General features: G+C 45.2%; 1 protein-coding gene across 1 annotated transcript in view; it reads right to left on the reverse strand.

Moving 5' to 3' along the window:
- Positions 1–3,167: 3,167 nt before the first annotated feature.
- Positions 3,168–20,761, reverse strand: part of kif5c (kinesin family member 5C) — a 65,686-nt gene continuing 48,092 nt past the window's right edge. The window contains exons 16-26 of the mRNA XM_007896345.2: positions 18,162–18,350; positions 16,156–16,273; positions 15,515–15,591; positions 14,774–14,883; positions 13,787–13,888; positions 12,593–12,653; positions 11,303–11,374; positions 11,077–11,181; positions 10,338–10,554; positions 8,280–8,397; positions 3,168–3,420 (exon numbers count right to left, since the gene is read on the reverse strand). Of these exons, the coding sequence (XP_007894536.1) occupies position 3,420; positions 8,280–8,397; positions 10,338–10,554; positions 11,077–11,181; positions 11,303–11,374; positions 12,593–12,653; positions 13,787–13,888; positions 14,774–14,883; positions 15,515–15,591; positions 16,156–16,273; positions 18,162–18,350 (1,170 nt within the window). The 3' untranslated portion in view covers positions 3,168–3,419. The remainder of the gene's footprint in view (positions 3,421–8,279; positions 8,398–10,337; positions 10,555–11,076; positions 11,182–11,302; positions 11,375–12,592; positions 12,654–13,786; positions 13,889–14,773; positions 14,884–15,514; positions 15,592–16,155; positions 16,274–18,161; positions 18,351–20,761) is intronic.

The raw sequence follows: 20,761 nt of genomic DNA on the forward strand, positions 1-20,761 counted from the left end.
GGATCGCTTTTCCGAGAGTAATAATTCCTTCAAAGAAATAAAAATAATAAGGTCATTTAGCCTACGACTGTTTGTGGCACACCGCTGTGGGCAATTGGTTGCCGTGCTTCGCCCACAAGGCATAGAGTCAATTCACTTGACAGTATGTTCTGTGAAGCGCTTTGAGACTAGAAATGCAAGAATTATTATTATTATAGATCCAGGTGAAACGCAGGAGCACTTTGAAACATCCCGCTGACGTGAAACTTGCTGTGGAAATGTAAATGACATTGTATTTATTGGTATTTTTGTGCAGGAAGCACCGTTCCAAACACTTTACAAAGGAAGTGATGTCAGCGGCGTTTCCGTCGCCTCGCACGCGTGCGCAGTACGCAGGAAGTGCAGTTCAGGGGCACTCGCTGCACACAGCGTGCAACACGCTGTGGGCAATTGGCTCCTGCGTTTCCCCCGCAAAACATACAGTCAATTCACTTTACGGTATATACTGTGAAGCGCTTCGAGACGTCTCGAAGATGTGATAAGGCTCTACATCAAATGCGAGGATTATTATTACTGTTATTATTATTATTATTATTATTATCGTCAAACCACCACAAGTTTGACCCGAATTTTCACCACAATTGTCTGCTGGGTTTTAAATCAACTTTATTTCAGCACTTTCATTAACCATTTCAATTAAATTATACATCATGCAAGTCATTTCATAGAAGATTCGTACATCTTACACCGGGGCAACGATTGTGTAGCGAAATATTTAAATGACAACTTTCTCCCCCCCCACCCCCACCCCCAAAACCTGGTCATAATACCTAGTAAAATACCTCACAGTATTCGTTTTGCTATTCGCTGACCTCGGCGTTCAGTTTTATATCATTAGAACAAAATAACTGTATAGGTTTTTTTTTAATAAATAGGTTTACCTAAAATGAACACGTTTAAAGACTACTGTACACACAGCCAGATAAAGAGAAACACTTCTGCAATACAGAGACACATTTTTACAAAGTACGCACACACTACAGAGTGCCTCACACCCGAACATTTACCAGTCAGAAGATACCCCAAGACACAGATGATGGACATTGAACGAGTATGAAGATTATTTTCACCTCTTGTCAGACATTTGCAGGCACTCAGCATCAATACAGTGTAAGGATTTGTCGTTCCCTCGATATACAGGCGAAACAGTTGATATCAGCTTTTCAGGTCACTCACGATCAGCGATTGGGGGAGAAAAGGGGGAGGAATAGAAAATAAGGACGACATGTCATGTCAATAGATGCAGGAATCATTCGGCTTGGAAAAGTCAGAGACCAAGTCGTAAAGTGAACGGCGGGATTATCTTGGGGTAATAATCCATTCAGAAATAAAATGTGGTCACTCAATGCAAGATTGTTCGTGGGACACAACTGTGCACAATTGGCTGCCGTATTTTGCCCACAAACTATACAGTCGATCTGTTTTGAGACGTCTCGAAGGCGTGATCAATTGACTGATCAAATGCAAAACGACTATTATTATTATCTGCTTCAAATCTCCCGCGGCAACTTGTTGGAAGAGAAGCCACACTCCCTCCCGAAAAAACTAGATCAGCTGACTGTCTGATCAGGATCTAGTTCACAAAGGCCAACTGCAAGACCTGTTGTGGGAAGGTGTCCATCAACCTCGATACGAGAAGGTAATTGGGATCCCGACTTGCATTGACACCCGCTAAGTCAGCAAGGTTATTTGTCAATGCAATGCCATCACCCAAAAGGACTGTTAGGGCAATTGGCAGCAATAAATGGACATCTGTTAATAAGGACATTTGACAAGCGATGATCTTCCAAAAGCCTGGGACATTCATCGAGTGTGGTTACTAGATGGACTGACTGGCTGATCAGCATCTAGCAAAGGGTGAGAGAGAGAGAGAGAGAGAGAGCAAGCAGAGAACTGCAAAGGCCCATACCCCTCTTGCCCCTAGATCAACGTCCTAAGCGTTAAGAAAGACCGTCGGCTTGACGAGCAGTTATCAATGGGCAAACGTAACGTCCGTGGAAAACGGGAGGAGAAAATCACAACATAAAAATGCAACGAGTACATAAAGTGCAATCTTTAGTGAACAGAAACGTAAACAATACCTACTTTTGGAACCGATAGTCTCGGAACATTTGGGCCCACAAAAACCACTGCAGTCTGAAGGCGGCTTCTTTTCGGAACGCATCAGTCCTCGCCCTGTGAACAGTTATGTTGATCGCGCTGCTGCCTCGCAAGAGAGATGGTATGGTCGGTGGGACCACATGTTCCTTAGACACCAGCACAGTCTGTTCCCCCACCCCCCCCACCCCCCCAAAGCTACCTGTGTTCAATAATTGGCATATAGACATAACCCAGCAGTTGACAACGGAGACATCAATTGAAATACCCAGCAGTCAACGCACGCAAATTCACACAAACCTGCTTCTTTTTTTGGGGACTCGGAGAGAATACAAAGTCCTACTCATTGCCTCCAAATGGCGGTGGGCAGCTGACATTTTGACAGACTCAAGTTCCTTTTGAAGGCCTGGTATGGAGAGTATGGCCTGGTATGTTGCATGACAGACTCCCATCTGTTTCCAGTGTTCCTTGCACAATGTATCAGTCCTAAACGGTGAGTTCGAAAAAGGCCACGTTTTCCTCTGACCCAAATGGCGTGATTTGCACTCCAGGTTACGTCCTTTAGACCTTCAGCTTTTCAATCCAGTCGCTCTCATCCCAATGATCCCAAGTGAAGTGTGAAATCCAAACACATTTTGTTTAGCGTAGTTAAGTCAGGGTTTGTAGTTTTCTGTCTTAAAAGGCATCTTACTCTTGCTGTCCAAATTGTGGATTCCGTTGATCTACATTGACCAGGCTTTAGAAAAAAAAATCTACCAGCACAAATTTGACCTCTTCTTTTTTTTTTTCCTTTTGTCGCTCCCCTAAATTTATAGTTAGCAGCAATGTAAACCCGCCCACCCGCCCGCACCCAAAATATAAAATAAAAAAACAAGAAACGATTTATTATCATACAGGAAATCAAACAAGACACAAGACAAGGTAACATTCTTCCTAAGACACTGTGATATATTGAAATAACTTTAGCTTTTTAGCACAGTCTTGCAAAAAAAAGGCCGAGGGTTAATTCTCTCTCTCTCGCGCTCTCACGCTCATACACAAACACACACACATAGACACCCACACACACACACACACACGTACATTTAATGATTCATGAGGCTAGGTGAAGTAGGATGAATACAGGTCTATACATATTTAGCTTGTGAAGGTTTGATCCCATGGAAAGCCGATGCACTATGACTACAGTTCCGAAGAATGCATATGGTTAAAACGCAGGTCTCTCTTGTAAGGTTGGCGTGTTGGTCTTAGGCCATTAATGCATGCTGGGCCCGAAATCACAACCTGGAAAGAACAAAGAGGTCATCATTAGACTGCACGTACATGCACACACACACACACACCCTGCTTTATGATAATAACAATCATAACAGTCCTTGCATTTGACGTAACGCCTGTCACGTCAGTGGTCGGCGCACAGGGCTGCGCGGGATGTACTGCGCAGCGATTGTAGGCAAACCCGGCAGCCAATTTGCACTCAGCGATGTCCCACCGTCAGTCGTCAAGTGAATGATCAATTTGATCCGGGGAATTGCCGGCCCAGGACACCGGGAGAAATTTCCTTTCCTTTTCAGATGGTGCCACGGGATCTCTAACGTCAACCCAAAACAGGCGGGCGGGATGCTTGGTTTAACATCTCATCCGAAGGATGACACCTCCAACAATCCAGGCCTCCCCCAGCCCCACACTGGAGTGTCAGCCTAAATGATGAGTTCAAAGGCCCACCTTGGGGGCTTGAATCTACTACCTTGTGACTCGGAAGTGAAAGTGTTAGCAACTGAGCTAAGGTGACACACATCCTACAGAAGGCTGGCCAGGATATTTTTTGACCTAAGAACAATCACACGGACTTGAAAGACCAAACGCTGTGAAGTCTTTCTGTTGTCTACCTGGTCATCCTGAATGTCAAGGCTCTGTTTAAAGAACTGTATCTCAGCAATGTGGCAAAGGACTTGTTTAAACTCAGCATTCAGTTTTCTAAATGGGAAGGAAAGAACTTGTATTTTATAGCATCTTATCGTATCAAAATAAGGTTTCGCCCTGACCGGGAATCGAACCCCGGGTCCTCTCGCTTGCGAGGCGAGCGTTTAAAACCAATACGCTTACAGGACTCCACTCCACATAAGGCAGAAAAGGGTAGAAAGGTAGGAAGAGGTGTCATTCCATTCCAATACGCAGAACGTGACTTCCTTCCAGAGCGGACAGAGCCAACGTACAGACATCAAGACCTATCCTAACACTAAGCAAACCAGGAGAAGTGCTGCCCTCATGATAAAGGGCTTTCGGACTTCAGCCTTCTATTTGTTCCGACACATTAGCAGCTCGCTGAGACATTTAAAACGACACCAATCCCAGTCGCACCTGGGTCAAGAAGGAGGGTTGCTCAGCAACTGGCCTAGCAACATCTGCTGGCTTGAATATGGAGCAGGGGAGGGGGAAAAAAAGGCCAGCTTTTCATATTCAAATTGATTGAATAATTCGCCCCCCGCCCCAAGGTTACTCTGCTGCCAAGACGCAAGTCATTGCACTTTATTCAGCGACACGATGTCCTTTATTCACTCTGCTTCATAATTTCTTTCAGCTAAATCTCCAATCCCAGGATTTGGTCTCTCACGGCTTGTTACAGACCCTGATGCTTGTTGTTTCAGCACTGATCTCTGCCTTTCCATATAAAGGACTATTCCAACCCCCGCACCCAGCCCCCCCACCCCCACTCTAGCCCAGGGGTTCCCAGGCCAAACGTAACCAATACCAGTACACCAGTGGTGCCAGCCTGGCTCAGTCAATAGCGCTCTCACCTCTGAGTCAGAAGGTTGTGGGTTCAAGCCCCACGTCGGGACATTGAACTCACGTAGTCCAGGCTGACCTAGACCGGCAATATAATGATCGGGGTGTGTTGCATTATCGGAGATACCGTCCTTCCGATGAGACGTTAAACTGAGGTCCTGTCTGTTTAGGTGGATAATAATAATAATAATAATAATAATAATCCTTACATTTGATATAGCGCTTTTCACGTCGGGAGGACGTCCCAAAGCGCTTCACAGAACACACTGTAAAGTGAATTGACTGTATATTTGTGGGCGAACGCGGCAGCAATGTCCCACAAACAGTCGTAGATTGAAAATGACCAATTTATTATTGTTTTTGGTTTTGGAGGGATTATTATTAGGCTCTGTGTGGAGTAAGGAAACTTGCCCAAGTTTTCGCCCTCTGCCTGGGATTGAACTCAGGTCTCTCACTTGCAAAGCGAGTGCTCTAACCGCTGAGCTACAGCACTCCACAATGAGATGTCAAAAATCTCACGGCGCTATCCAAAAAGCGTATCTGGTCACCTTCCTCCCCCTCCCCCTGGCTCGGCCCCGGGGTCCGTTACTGCAAAGCGCTCTGAGACGCCTTTCCGGCGTGGAGGGCGCTATATGAATCCAAGTTGTTGTTGTTGTATTCTGTGAAGCGCTTTGAGACGTCTCAAAGAAGTGATAAGGCGCTATATCAAATGCAAGTATTATTATTACTATTACTATTGACTTAGTCCTAAAAAAGGCACTAACTTAGATTCTCGTTCCATTCGCTTTCTTAAACAGGCATCTATCGCCACCTTATGGCTATTCAGAGCCATCACCTTTCTATTCCCTCCTGTTCCGTTTCAGACCACAGGGTTTGCGTTAATTGGCAAATATCCGTACAAGAGATTGCAAATAACGTTCGAACTTCAGGGCATTTTGCTTTGAACAGCAACAAAAAAATTGAAAGCGCTACCAATCAGTGGCTAAACATCGAGAGTCCCAAGGGAAGAGCCCATCAGTGATCAGGCAAAGCCGACACTGGCTCCAAGGAAAGTGCTTCTCTTTGCTAATGTATCATCTGTCAGCCGTCCGCTGTCCATTACTCAGAATGCATTTACACAGGACTTAATTCAAAAGCCCTGAATTAGCATTCGCTACAGCAACCTTAGCTAACCTTGACAGGCGGCACATTCAGACTTGTCTGTCCCGCAGAGCGAAGTCAGGATCCAAGATCCTTTTTGCGTTTAAAAAGGGGCTGAGATCCACATTGACGTAAATGATTAAAAATGATTAAAGCTGTCAACCGAGGGAATGCACTGACCACACCCCGCGCCACTGCAGAAACGTGTTTTTTGTTAACGGCAGAATTAATCTCGGTTTGTACAACAACAACTAGCGCCCACAGAATATACAGTCAATTCATTCTACGGTGTATTCTGTGAAGTGCTTTAAGATGTCTCGACGACATGGTAAGGCTCTAGATCAAATGTAAGGATTATTATTATATTAGTCGCATTTATACAGTGCTCTTCGTGCCTACAGGAAAGGGTCCCAGTATAAAAAGAGAAATAAAAAGAGAAATAAAAAGAGATGAGCTTTATCTTGTTTGTTTTTTTGCTTGAGAGGTTGGAGGGACGGAGGGACGGACGGAGAGACGGGCAAAGAGGTCGAGTGTTCCAGTCCAAGTAACGCCGATACCATAAGTATGGTCTGAAATATTATTCTAAATCCACATTCTCTGCAAAAAAAAAAGTTGAAGCAAAATAGGTCTAACATTAAGATATTAAATCGTTGCGTAGTTTCGATGAAACTGAACTTCATACTGGAAGGTTAATACAGATGGGATAGGTCTCTTGTTGCAAGATGAGCTTAGCTCAGTTGGTAAAACTTTTGCCTCTGGGTTCGAGATCCACATTGGGACTGAAGTTCCCAAACTAGGCTGACATTCCCATACAATATTAGGGAACGAGGCATTGACACAGGTGCCATCTTTCAGGCATTCAGTTGGAGTGCTGTAGCAAAGCCTCGTAAGCGAGAGGTCCTGGGGTTTGTATCCCAGTCAGGGCGAAAGATTAACAACATGCCTCTATTTACCTAGCACTAAGTATAACAACAACAAGTAGGAACCCGGTTGTTAATCGATTGGTGGATCGCTTTCCGGGGGTAATAATCGCTCAAAAAAATAATGATTTGATCACCGTTTGTGGGACACTGCTGTGCGCTATTGGTTGTCGCATTTCACCCACAAAATATACAATCAATTCACTTTACAGTATATTCTGTGAAGCGCTTTGAGACGTCCTCCCGACGTGAAAGGCGCTGTATCAAATGTAATCTGGTGGTGGTGGTGTCTCAAAGACATGATAACACGCTGCATCAAATGCAAGAATTATCTTTATTCATTTTATGGCTGTTGCAGGATCTTTGCTGATTCAAATCTTGCCACGAAGCCTACAAGAACAGTCACTTGTGACGAGCTTGATACACTTTGGGCTGATAAGGCAGGCGCTGTGTAAAATGCAAGTTCTTTCTTCTTAAAATAGATGAAGTGTCTTGAATTTTTCACACGCTATTAAATAATGTGCAGCAATTGCAATGTGCCCAGTTACTTTGGCTTGCCTCCCAATGCCATACCCATCATGAATGTGCCTATCGTAACTTGCAATTTAGAAGCAAAACAGATCGAATTGCGGAGGGTTTTAAAGCATTTCACAGCCCCAACGTAAGCTCGAAGCAACATCCGCTCTCGGTCAGGATTTCCCGCTCGGTGTTGCTACAGCTTTTAAAACTGCGAGCAAAGTCAGGGTACGGCATGACACAGCAAGGACTTCAACTCAATCGCATTACGAATCTTCCACCGAGAACAACATAGTTTTACGCAAGAAGCAATTTCATTACCAACAGCTCAGCACTGGAGTGGAGTTCTGTAATGCATCCAAAACACACACAATCCTTTCCAGCATTCTGCGTCAGAATCCCTGCCTCCTGCATTAATTAAGGAGCTGGATTCAAACAAATGCTCCTGCCAAATGTTAAAAGCAAGCTCACATCATCCATAGCTTATGGGACATTATTGATTAGATAAGTCTACAGGCTTGCAAAGCACCTTGTCCATCAGGGAAGATTTTTTTTGGTTGTGTTGTGTTTTGAGAATAAAAGAGTGATTTCTACATTTGAGTTGTGAGAACACGGATCTTCACTGAAGGTCTAATACCAACCGAATGCCTTAAGGATGGTTAATGGGATAGGTTTTCTTACTGGATTCAATAGTACTGCAGAGTACCTTTGCTTGAGATACATCATGAGTGAGCAGCAAATGTGAATTGCTCAGTTTTGATCAGTCTTTGTTCTACTTACTACTTCTCCTTGTTGTGATAGTAACTAGGGTTCAAAGTCACAGAAATGCCACCACCACGAAGCGTATGAATGGTCGTTGGAGAGGAAGCTGGATAGTGACCGGGACGAATAGGTTTGGCTGGAATGCAACAAGATAGAGAGAAATTAATTCACAACCCAATACCAGGCGCGTGCACTGTAGTCTGATATACATTTGCAATTTACATTTACGCAGCACTTTCCATGTCAGAAGGATGTTTCACAGTGCTTCTATGCTTCACCCGGATCTTTACAGAATCATAGAATCTTACAGAACAGAAGCTTTGAAAGAGCTATATAACTAGTCCCACTCCATCGTTCCTTCCCCGTAGCCTTGCAATATATCCAATTCCCTTTTGAAAGTGATTACTGAATCGAAGTTTTATTGAATTGAAGATTTGCTCTATTTACGTAGCATCCAGAATTTGTCCAATTCCTGAATTAAAGTCTTCATTTAGAAGCTGGTGGGTTTTTTTTGAAAGTTTATCTTAAAGCGCTACAGAAAACCAACATGAAGGATACAATTTGCCAAATTCTGGATGCTCTGAAACAGAGTAAATCCACTACCAGGTGGAATTTCTCCCTGTGAGCTATTTAATAAACAACGACAACAAATTACATTTGAATAGCGCCTTCCGCGTAAGGTGCTGGACAGTCAAAGGTTGGAGCCGAGCAGGGGGTCGGGATCAGGAGGGGTGGAGGGCAGGGAGGGTGGGAGTAGGAGGATGAACGAAGGAGCGGTCGATGAGATCGGTTGTGAGACGGGCCTTGAAGTATTAATATAATACTCTTCATTTTATATGAATATTTATATGGAGTATCAATACACTCTCTTTCTATTGCAAATAATCTTGTTTGAGGAACAAGTCCAAGGGAGGCCCAGATACCCTATCACTATGCCTAGTAATTGCTTCGCTTTGGCAGTATTGCAGTTGCTATATTTCTAAACAAAAATAAGGCATAGTAATAGTTTCTGACAAAGTCACTGCCCCGAGTGAAACTTGAGATACACAGCCCTGGGAGGTTCCTAGATCAACCTGCGGTCTGTACTGTTAGCTGGTCTCAGCTGTAGCACTTAATTTCAGTTCTGAAGATCACAAGAGAGGTTTGGATGAAAGAGACCCTAAGGCTCATCTGATCTCACCCTTCCAGAACACCCACCCTACCCATTAAAGCATCCAGCTGTTTCATAAATGAGTCCAACAGCCTTGACCTCAACCACCCTTCCTGGTAACCCTGTTCCCATCATTAATCGCTCGTGTAAACCAATGCTTCTTACAACCCTGAACCTGTGCCCTTATTGTTCTCCTGTCCAGGAGTATCTCAGGGTATTGTTCTGGGATTACTTTTTTGGGGATAACAACTAAATGGAATTTCAGTGGGCAGATGATTCACCCGAAACTCTGGCTCTTAAAACGCAACTGTTATTATTTTTATTTATTTTACGCAGTTTGTTCAGGAGGCAAGAAGGAGGATTTCTTCACTAAACCTCATTTTGCCAGGAATCTTCTTACAGCCTCCATCAGAGTGGTGGCTCAGAACAAGCCATCGCTCTATTCCAGGCTCTCATTGATTTCATTTTTCTTCAGACCAAATCACCTGATGGCCTTACGAACCAAGACACAGTTAAGAGCACCGAGACCATCTGTTTAACATCATAGTGACCCACCCTTTCAGGCTTTCACCCTTTCACCCATCAGAGTAAACCATGGGTATCAAATAATTATCTGTTACGATCTGGAATGCATTGCCTGAAAGCGTGTTGGAAGCTGATTCAATAATAACTTTCAAAGGGGAAAATTGGATATATACATGAAAAGGAAAAAATTACAAGGCTCTGGGCAAAGAGTGGGGCAGTGGAACTAATTGGATAGCTCTTTCAAAGAGCTCGATGGGCTGAATGGCCTCCTTCTGTGCTGTAAGATTCTATGATCCTAAACTTCCGTATAATTACTAAACCCTCCAAACCGAAGCAAGCAGAAAACTCGATTGTACAGAGACAGCCCAAACAACATCAAACGAAAGCAGCGGCGCCCTCACCAATCTGAGCGGAATGTGCCCTTCTGGCCATGTTTTTGGCTCGCACCGCCTCTTTGATTCGGTCGACCTCCTGTTGGTATCGCTTGCGATCCCTCATGGCGTTCTCCTTGGCTTCTTTCAGTGCACTCTCCAGTGCCTTGACTCTCTCAGCCGTAGCCCGAAGTCGTTTCTCCAGCTTAGGAAGCTCACAGCGAAGATCTGCATTGTCACGTACCAGCTGAAAGAGCAACGGGGAGGTTTAGTCACTCACTCACTCACTCCGCGGCTGTTTGTGGGACGTCGCTGTGCGCCAAATGGCTGCCGCATTTCGCCCACAAAGTACAAGGTCAGCATAACAATAATAATCATAACAATTTTACGGCATAACAATAATAATCTCTGCATTTGACAGAGCGCCTCATCGCGTCTTCGAGACATCTCAAAGCGCTACACAGGATATACGGTAAAGTGAATTGACTTTATGTCTTGCGGGGCGAAACGCGGCAGCCAGTTGCGCACAGCAGTCGCCCACAAAACATTGAGTGACCAAGTTGTTATTTTTGTTCCTGTTGTGGTGGTTGTTGTTCAAGGGATCATTCCCCCCCCACCCTCCCCTCCCCCAGGAAAGCAAACCGCCAATTGGCCAGCCCCAATTTCAGTACGGATAACAGATACTGTAACCGTAATTTGGGAGAAGGACTGAACTACTATTTGCTTTTTGATCACGCACAATATACGGGACCACCTGTGGTTTCCATACCTGCTTGTGAACTTTTGTAAGCTGCTCCAAGTTGTTCTCAAGAAAGGAAATTTTCTGCTTCTGCGCAGCACTCCCACCACCATCATCGGAATCCAATTCAGCGCTCTGAGGAAAGACACGGCCGGGAACACAAAGTTATCTCAGGAAATACGCGATGACGTTAACACCTTCTGCGAGAGCGTCTGACACAGAGCACAGGGTGTAGTTGGAAGTTCCAGTCACTTACTTTCTTGACCCTTGTGGTGAGGTCTTGGACAAAAAGTTTTCGGAGGTTGTGGAGGGTTTGAAGTTCTTTCGCCTTTTGTTTTCGGGGGACAAGATCAGAGAAACAGTAACGTCAGAAGGAGGACTGATCTCAGCATGTTAGCTCAATCATAAGAGGCAGCGTTTCACACAAGAGCAGCTGGGATGGGTTTCAGGTGCAGATTTTTGTAAAAGGGGTTGGTTGACTTAAAAGAAAAGGACCCAATTGGTAGCAACCCATTGCTGTTCAGAGCACAATCCATTTCTGAACAAATCTTTCCATTCATCGCTTAGTTTCTATCCTAAAACAAGGTACCAGAGCCCCCAAATTCTATCTTGTCAACCCTGCGAGACTATTAAGTCTTTACAAAGTTAACGTTGCTCAGAACTGCGGAGAATTCTTCAATTCAGTCATGATATGAGTTGAAGCCGGCTTCTGAGCGAATGTTGAGAAACAAAATTGAGAAACCGAACTCAAGTGTTTTTTTGACAATTCAACATGATCTTAAGAACATAAGAACATAAGAATTAGGAGCAGGAGTAGGCCATTTGGCCCCTTGAGCCTGTGCCCCTCCATTCGATAAGATCATGGCTGATCTTCAGACCTAACTCTAATGACCCGCCCTCTCCCCATAGCCCCTAATCCCTCTATTTTTAAAAATCTATCAGTCTCAGCCTTGAAGATGTTCAAGGACTGAGCATCTACAGCCTTCTGGGGGAGTGAATTCCATAAATTCACTACCCTCTGAGTGAAGAAATGTTTCCTTAACTCTGTTCTAAAAGGCTGACCCTTAATAATAAGACTGTGACCCCTGGTTATAGATTCTCCTACCAGGGGAAACAGACCCTGAGTGTCTACTTTATCAGCCCTTTAAGAATCTTATATGTTTGAATAAGATCTCCCCTAATTCTTCTGTACTCTAGAGAATACAGCCCGAGTTTATTCAGCCTATCCTCATAGCTCAGTCCCCTCATCCCAGGAACTAACTGAGTGAATCTACGCTGCACCCCCTCTAGGGCAAGAATGTCCTTTTTAAATAACATTTATAAAAATAAATCTTAAATTTTAACCTGACCTTAAATGTTAACGTCTTGAAAGATTTAAGATCATAATTCTATTTGGTCTTAACTTTGAAATTGTAATTCTTGCCGGACCAGAATCTCTAGTGATCTTGAGTTTTTGTTTCTGTGTTAAATTCTGTGTTACAATGATGAAGACAGTGCATCGGTCTTCTGCCCGTTCAAGTGTAATCAGCTTCATGCTGAAACTTACAACTGTCTCCTCCAGCCCTTTGAGGTCCTGTTTGGCTTGCTCTCTTTTATCATTGAGGAGTCTAAAATTGCAGAGAAATAAAAAAAAAAGTACTTGGAGTAATTTTATTACAAGCTGATACGCTAAACCCCCATAAGTCTGATCTGTATAAATCGTACAATGGCCTAAGTCGTACATCCACCCAAGTGTCATTCATGTTCTATGCTAGTTTGACATAACTCATACTTTGCATAAGTCATATTAAATGTATGGGCCCAAATGGTACAACTTATGTGATGTTTACTGTATAAATGAAACAAGCATTTCCCCCTTCATAAAGAGAGGACAGTAGATTACATTGGAAATTCTTTGCACCAACATGATCTGAATGTAATTAGAAATGTAGAAATAATTATAGCACTGTTATAATACTGCAGTTATAATTGTAATAATAAACCACTTGCCCAAAGCAGAACTCGGATATAAATGGATAATTCCATTACCTGGCGGAAGCCAAACTCCACATTATCTTAAAGTGATGTATTACCATAATATCATCAGGATTGTACTGAAGGACAAATTCAGTGATGTGCAACCACTCCACAATAAAAAGAAATCCTCATGTAAGAATGGGCTATCGACAAGCAAAGAGGCTATCCTTTGTACAGTGGATTAAGAACCTTTTACTATCTCCCTCCTCGAGCTGTCTGATTGTGGGAATGTTGATGTAGATGGCTTGCTGTGCCTCCCAACGCTGTGTTAAATACAAACTTGGTATTTGTTTATTTATTCCCAGACCATTATCTGGGAAGCATGTAGAACACAGGAAGTGAAGACCTGTGACAACCTCTTGACCCAGAAGTTGTCCATGATTTATAGTTAGCTCTAAATGCGAAATAAAAACCTGGGACAAATAGAACGATGTTTATCGACGAGTATTACCTTTCCTCAATTCGGAGAAAATTGAAAAACCCAACAACTATTGATTTTCAATCACCTCCCCTCTGGATCTGTTGACGATTATCCTGAATCGATGTCCTCCGTTTACCAACCCACCCACCTCCAGTTTAGTGTGTGTCTACACCTTTGGGCTATCGGCTTTTTGCTATTTGGTTTCCACAAAAAATGTCTTGAAAATGAGAGTCGTTAAGTGACGTACGACCTCCAAGGTTGATTCAGATCAATACGTTCTGCAGGACACAGTGCAACACTTACACAAGTTTCTGAAGTTCCATACTTTTTTCACATTCGTCCATTTTCAGCTTCTCAAAATCAGAGTTCAGTTTTTCCTGCTCGAGCACCAGTTTCTGATTCAAACTGAAACACAACAAAGCTGTGTGTTAGCTCTGGTACTGAACAGCGAGCACAAAAGCTTATTGATAATAATCAATAATAATGATAATAATACTTCATTTGATACGACACCTTATCACGTCTTCAAGAGGTCTCAAAGCACTTCGCAGAATATACTCTAAAATGAATTGACTGTATGTTTTGTGCACAGCCAATTGTGCACAGCAGCGTCCCCACAAACAGTCGTGGATGGAGTGACCCTTTTTTTTAAAAAAAGGGATTATTGTATAATCCCTGACTGTCCAGCGCCTTGGGACGTCCTCCCGTTGTGAAAGGCACTATACAACAGTAATTTGTATTCTAGTCCCAATCTGCCAATCAATTGACATCTAAATTCCTAATTAGCACCTTATCACGTCGTTGAGGTGTCTCAATGCGCTTCACAGATTATATATTTTGTGGGTGAAACACGGCAACGATTACACACAGCAGTGTCCCCCAAACAAATCGTGGATTGAGTGGCCAAGTGTTTTGGGGGGAGGGATAATTACCACCGAAAGCGATCCACCAATTGACTAACAACCGGGGTTCCTACTTACTGCGCTGTAAACAGAGGCGTGTGGCGTAAGGACACTGGCCCAAGGTTTCGCCCCGATGGGAATCCAACCCAGGTCTCTCGCTTGCGAGGCGAGTGCTCTAACCACTGAGCTACACGACTCCATGATGCAAAGGGCAAAAATCTCTGGTTTAAATGGGGTTTAAATCGTGCAAGCGAGTGCTTGATAAGGCAGGGATCCGCAGGTCAACAGAATTCTCTAACTTGCCCCTATGTCATCGTGGGGACAATTTAGTACCTTCACGTTTCCTTTAATGGCAAATTGCAATTCAGAACTTTCATCGGATACTTACTCCCTAAATTCATCGACGATTTTCTGTTTTTCTTCGATCTCGTCCCTGAGGCGAGCGAGTTGTTTCTGATGGGCCTCTCTGTGGTTCTCCATTTGTTCTTCCAGGGTTTTCTGGAGAAAAGATGCAAATCCCCCGAATGTCAGTCAGGTTTCTGACAAACTGCGGAAACCCATCACTGGGTGTAAGAGTATTGAAAGCAGACTGAGAGTGTTTCACATGTAAATGGGACCTATGCGTGAGAATTTCCTCACATCTGGTAGTGGAATACATCCTCTCCCCCCCAGAGGGGGACACCCGCTTACCTAATTCTGGTGAGTATTAGGCGCAGGTTGGCAACAGCCAAGGCTTTGGGGGGGCCTCTGAGTGTTGGGGATTTGCTGGAGCTTAAGGGACTAAATTTTTAATCATAATTAATTATAATTGCAGGGTTTGGGGGGGGGGGTGGTGTCGGGGAATGTGACCGTAAGCATAGTCGAAAAGTAAGGTCTTCAGTCGTGATCTAAAACAGGGGAAGGAAGGGGCAAGGCAGAGGGATTGGGGGAGAAAGTTTCGGGGCGTAGATGGGTGAAAGCGCGGCCTCTGTTGGTGGAGCGGAGGGGGCAAGGGACAAGCAGGAGGTCAGAGCCAGTCGAGCGGAGGCAGCGGGTAGTGGACGAAACCTTGTGGGTAGATTCCCTGCTCCCTATCAGGAGAGCATTGATCGAGAGCATTGATCGAAAGCTCACTTCTGCTGTATTTTACCTTCATTTCGTTCGCATCCTGAAGCAGGCTCTGATGTTCCTTCTCTTTATCCTGGAAGGAGACTTCTTGCATCTTTTCTGATGGAAAAAGAAATAAAAACACACTTAGCTTTTTTTTAAACAAACGACGCGATCCGTCATTTTCAAGCCAAAGGCAGAACAGGTGAGAATTTAGACCCAAAATAGGGATAACCGCGTTTAGTCCACACACGACAGAGCCCCTGGCTGTTCTCTCAGACAGTTTTGAGTTACCGCAGCGATATCAACAACCACAAGTTACATTTACACGGCGCCATTGACATCGGGAGGACGTCCCAAGGCGCTGGACAGTCAGGGGTGTGGACCCGAGCTGGGGGTTGAGATCGGGAGGGGTGGAGGGTAGGGAGGGTGACCGATGGTGCGGTCGAAGAAAGAGGGTCTTGAGACGTGCTTTGAAGGAGGCAAAGGAGGGAGCGAGGTGAAGGGACTGTGGGATGGAGTTCCAAAGGGTGGGGGCAGAGAGGCTGCAGGTCTGAACGCCGACGGTGGGAAGGGCCACGAGGAGGCCGTGGAACAGGTCGGAGCCTGTGGAAGTATCACACGCTATTCGGGAAAACTTGCAGCACTCTGAATAAATCATCCCAGCTTCCAGGCAGCGTGTACCTTGGGCATGGAGTTTAGCTAACTCCTCGTTGAGCGAATCATGAGATTCCTCGAGCTGTCTTCTCTTCTGCTCCATGTTCTGCGTGTAATCCGTCAGGGACTTGATCTTGGCTTCGTGCTTTCGAGAGTAACAGCAAACAAACGGACGTTAACAAACTGCATTACTCGCCACCGCTGACGGCTAAAGTTACCAGGGACACGGCTTACGTGAGATCTTAAGACAGATCTGACTTCCAGAGCTTAACTTTTCTTGCACTTGAGATTTAGAAGTGAGGAATTCCTCTTGTTTATTAAATATAGATACATTGACATCTTTCCCCTGGATCACGCGGCATTAGAGTTATCACGAGTGGAGTGCTGCGGAGTAATGGTTAGAGAGCTCGCCTCGCAAGCGAGAGGACTCGGATCCAATTCCCGGGCAGGACAAAACCTTAGGCAACTTTCCTCACTCCGTGCACCACTGTTTACCCAAGTAGGTTGTTAGTCGATTGGCGATCGCTTTGCGGGGATAATCATCCCTCCCCAAAAATAAATAAATAAATAATTTGATCACTCAATCCACGTCTGTTTGTGGGACGCTGCCGTGCGCAATTGGCTGCCGCATTTCGCCCACAAAATATACAGTCCAATTCACTTTACAGTACATTCTGCGCAGCGCTTTGAGACGTGATAAGGCGCTATATCAAATGCAAGGATTATTATTATTATTATTATTATTATTATTATTTTTATCAAAAGGCCTTCAAGACCACCTCAGAGTAAATCAAAGGCACTCAGCAAACAAAGGGAAATTGTTCTAAAACCTGTCACATGCTACACTTTTTCTAAGAGCTTCTGCGCGTCATTTTTTTTTTCCATGGCAAATATGATTCTTTTTTTTTTAAATCAAGCCATCTGTTCGCGACGTCAATCCTTCCTTGTGAGAATTTTCACGAGGAAAGCGTTACGAAAGGGCTTAAAGCAACACCTCGAAACACCAGCCCGCTGTTCGCTCCGTCAGTCTAACTCCGCAAGATAAGTAATTCTTCATTCGTTCCGATTGTCCGTCTGCGAAACTACTTTTTAAAAAAAAAGCAAACGCCTGCACCGTTTTGTCTGAAAACGCTCGCATTCTCAGTGAACGAGACTGCGCTTTGCAGTAATCACCAGCTGAACCCAAGAATCTAGTTTGCCCGGTAGCGCAGTGCAGGTCAATGCAAGATCGCTCAACATTTTATAACGGTTAAAAAAAAGAGTTACAGGGCTTCATATCCGAGCTGAAAGGTAGAACCTTTTTTTATTTTTTCCTTGCATTTGATATAGCGCCTTTCACGTCTTCTAGACGTCCCAAAGCGCTTCACAGAATATACTGTAAAGTGAATTGACTGTATATTTGTGGGCGAACGCGGCAGCCAATTGTGCACAGCAGTGTGTCCCGCAAACAGTCATGGATTGAAAATGACCAATTTATTATTCTGCGTTGAGGTTGTTAAATAATCCTTACGTTTGTCAAAGAACGTCAGGGGGGTGTCTCAAAGCCCTTCGCGGGATTTACTGTAAAGCGTGGTGACTGTTCACTTTGTAGGCGAATATGCCACAAACAGCCGTCAGGTGAATGACCGATTTTATGCGTCCTCCTTAGTGACAAAGGAATTCAGGGAACGAGCCGAAAGTGCCCTGGAAGCTACGCAATCGATACCGTGGCACACAGCCAACCGGACACCATTCAGCCTCGTAACAGAAAAGTGTACGCGTATCAGTAATTTGTTCGCCCGCACGCGCACAGCACAGGAGAATGCGCGACACCTCGGCAGGGGAGGAGACTTTAGTACCAGGAGAAGTGCCTGCAATTGTGTGTGTGTGTGTGTGTGTGCGTGTGCGTGTACGTGTGTGTGTGTGGTAAAAGCTCATAGTCAAACAGCGGGGGTGAGCAGAGAGCTGGGGAGGAGAAGATAACAGAGAATTAGAACGAGAAGCCGGACATTCTTCCCGCTCAACCAAGGATTCCCCCACCCCCTCCCGCTTACCTGAGACACCAGCAGGTGGCAGGAAGCCAGTTCCCTTTCGTTCTCGTTCATCTTCTTGTTGCAGTCCAGCTGTGTGCCCTCCAGCTGTTTGGATCTCTTCACCAAGGTCTTCACCTCCGACTTCATCTTGCTGACGAACAGGCGCGCAACCGTGAACTCTTCCTCTATCATTCCGTTCACTTCAGTCATCTGGGAGGTGGGGCGGGGGGGGGGGATGTGGGGGGGGGGGGGCGTGGAGAAGGGCGAGAGAAGGGGGAGGGTGGGGGTTAAATTCTGTCAATGCCAACGCATAAAACTGTAGCGGTCTTTCAGCTGCTGTCATCGCCCCAGTCATAACAGGTTCCTGGGCTTGAGCAAAGGCGAGGGAGAGGGGGTATTTTATTAATAACAACAATTATTATTATTATTACGTCTACGTGTGTTAATAAAAGTGCTCTGGGCACTACCCCGCGTGAAGGGCGCTATATAAATGGAATCTTGTTGTTGTTGTTGTTATATAAATGCAAGCTGTTGTTGTGTGTGCCTTTCGATTGTCGCCCAACACAATACCACTGTGATGCTAATAATGATAATAATCCTTGCATTAGATAAAAAATACACGGATTATTATTATTATAATTATGCAGCGCGCCTTATCACGTCTTCGAAACGTCTCAGAGCCCTTCGCAGAATATGCCGTAAGTGAATTGACTGTGTATTTTGTGGGCGCAAAGTATAGTGGTCGACTAATCCGTACGGAATTAATTGCTATCAACATCGCCTTTAGTGCAGCGCGCGACCACCAGGTGGTAGAAGGCCAAATAGACGGGCTGCGGCCTTTTTTCATCCGGCAATTCCTATGCTGCTGCTATGTTCAATAACGTGAAGGTGGGGGGGTGGGGGGTGGGGGGAGAGGGGCTACTGAATATAACCAATGGAGGGCGCTACAGGCTGCATTTTGACACTGGAGAACACCCAAATCGTGATGGTCAATGACTCGATTGCTTCCTCACTGCATCACTGCATCACCTTTCTCTTTGACCGAGCCTTCAACTCCCCTCTCGACTCTCTTCCCCCTCCTCGCTCCCTCCCTTCCCTCCCCTCACCCTGACCATTTCCCCCCTCCTCGCTCCCTCCCTTCCCTCCCCTCACCCTGACCATTTCCCCCCCTGCTCGGGTCATGACCCAACTGTGCAGCGCCTTGGGACGTCCTCCTGACGTGAAAGGCGCTTTATAAATGGAATCTTGTTGTTGTTGTTGTTGAGAAACCAATGTGCCAAGCTCAATGCTCATTTTAGTGCGCCTTTAACTGGCCGTTAGCCCTGTTGTAGGTCCAAATCCCTGATTGTCCAGCGCCTTGGGACGTCCTCCCGACGTGAAGCCCCAATGCAAATCTAATTTGTTGTTGCAGGGTTTTGTTCTTGGGGTTGCCTGAAAACAAGGTGACGTGGGAGGAAAAAAAAGATCATAACACTACCTAGGATTCTTATCGTTGCAATATATTATTATTACTACCACAGCACGGAAGTCTGTGACCGGCCTGTGCCAGTGTCTGCACTTCACCAACCCTATTCCCTTCTGCTATACCGTCCTCTATTCCCTTCTGCTTCATGTATGTGAAAAGCTTCCTCGTAAATACATTGATGCTTTCTGCTTCAACCACAGCTTCAGGCTGTAGGTACATATTTTCTTTTAACAATTATATAAATAGACAGTCATAATAGCATCTAATTGTGCACTCACTCCGTTTGTGAGCAAAGCATCGTAACTCAACCTCTCTCCCTCAGAGTCGAAACTATATCTATCCATTTGCGTGTGAGCCAGGTCCTGACAAAACAAAAAATTCTACTGAACGTACGTTTGATCAGATAAAGGCTGCCGTCCTGTGATTTCAAGGGTACAAGATGCTGCCGTTTAATTTCCCCCGTGCTGTGATGTGCAAAGGTTAGATACACCATTGATCCAGCCTAACCCTCGTCTGATTTGTAAGAGCCTCCGATGAATTTGTAGCTAGTAGTCCCTGCGAGCGGGTCTTAGCAGCAGAGCGAAGATGGCTCCAAGGTGACGTGGCCGGCAACGAAATGCCATAACCCTATCTGGCCAGGTCAGAGTCTGCAGGGCTCCAAGGGGTTGTTGGTGACAGAACAGCCAGCCTTGCTTGACAGCAGGATATTGGGTGGGGGGCGGGGGGGGGGAAGGGGGTGAAGACTGGTCATTTGAGGTCAGGGATTCTAACCGCTCAACACCGGCTAATCCTGCACAACAAAACCCGAGTGTACGAGCTGGACAAGTGTCTTTGTCTGATCCCGATGCTCCAACAACAACGCGAGTTTGTCTGGGGACCTTTACGTCAGGAGACCCCCCCCCCCCCGCTCATTCGGTCTACGGCAGCGCTCTTACCGTTGCAATAGCCGCCCCCCAACCCGCTGCCCGGCCGACTTTCATGCTAAAATGGACGACTTTCCCGGTTACTATCTCGTCGCCGACGTCATCGCTTCCTGCATCGCTCGCGCCCGGCAAAAAAATGGGAGGTGACCCCCCCCCACAATGGCCCCTGAAGTGAACAGGTGGCAAATACAGGCCTCTCGTTGTATATAGAGCGGGTTGGGATCCCAGCCTGC

The sequence above is a fragment of the Callorhinchus milii genome, unplaced genomic scaffold (assembly GCF_018977255.1).
Source record: "Callorhinchus milii isolate IMCB2004 unplaced genomic scaffold, IMCB_Cmil_1.0 Scaffold6, whole genome shotgun sequence".
NCBI lineage: Eukaryota > Metazoa > Chordata > Chondrichthyes > Chimaeriformes > Callorhinchidae > Callorhinchus > Callorhinchus milii.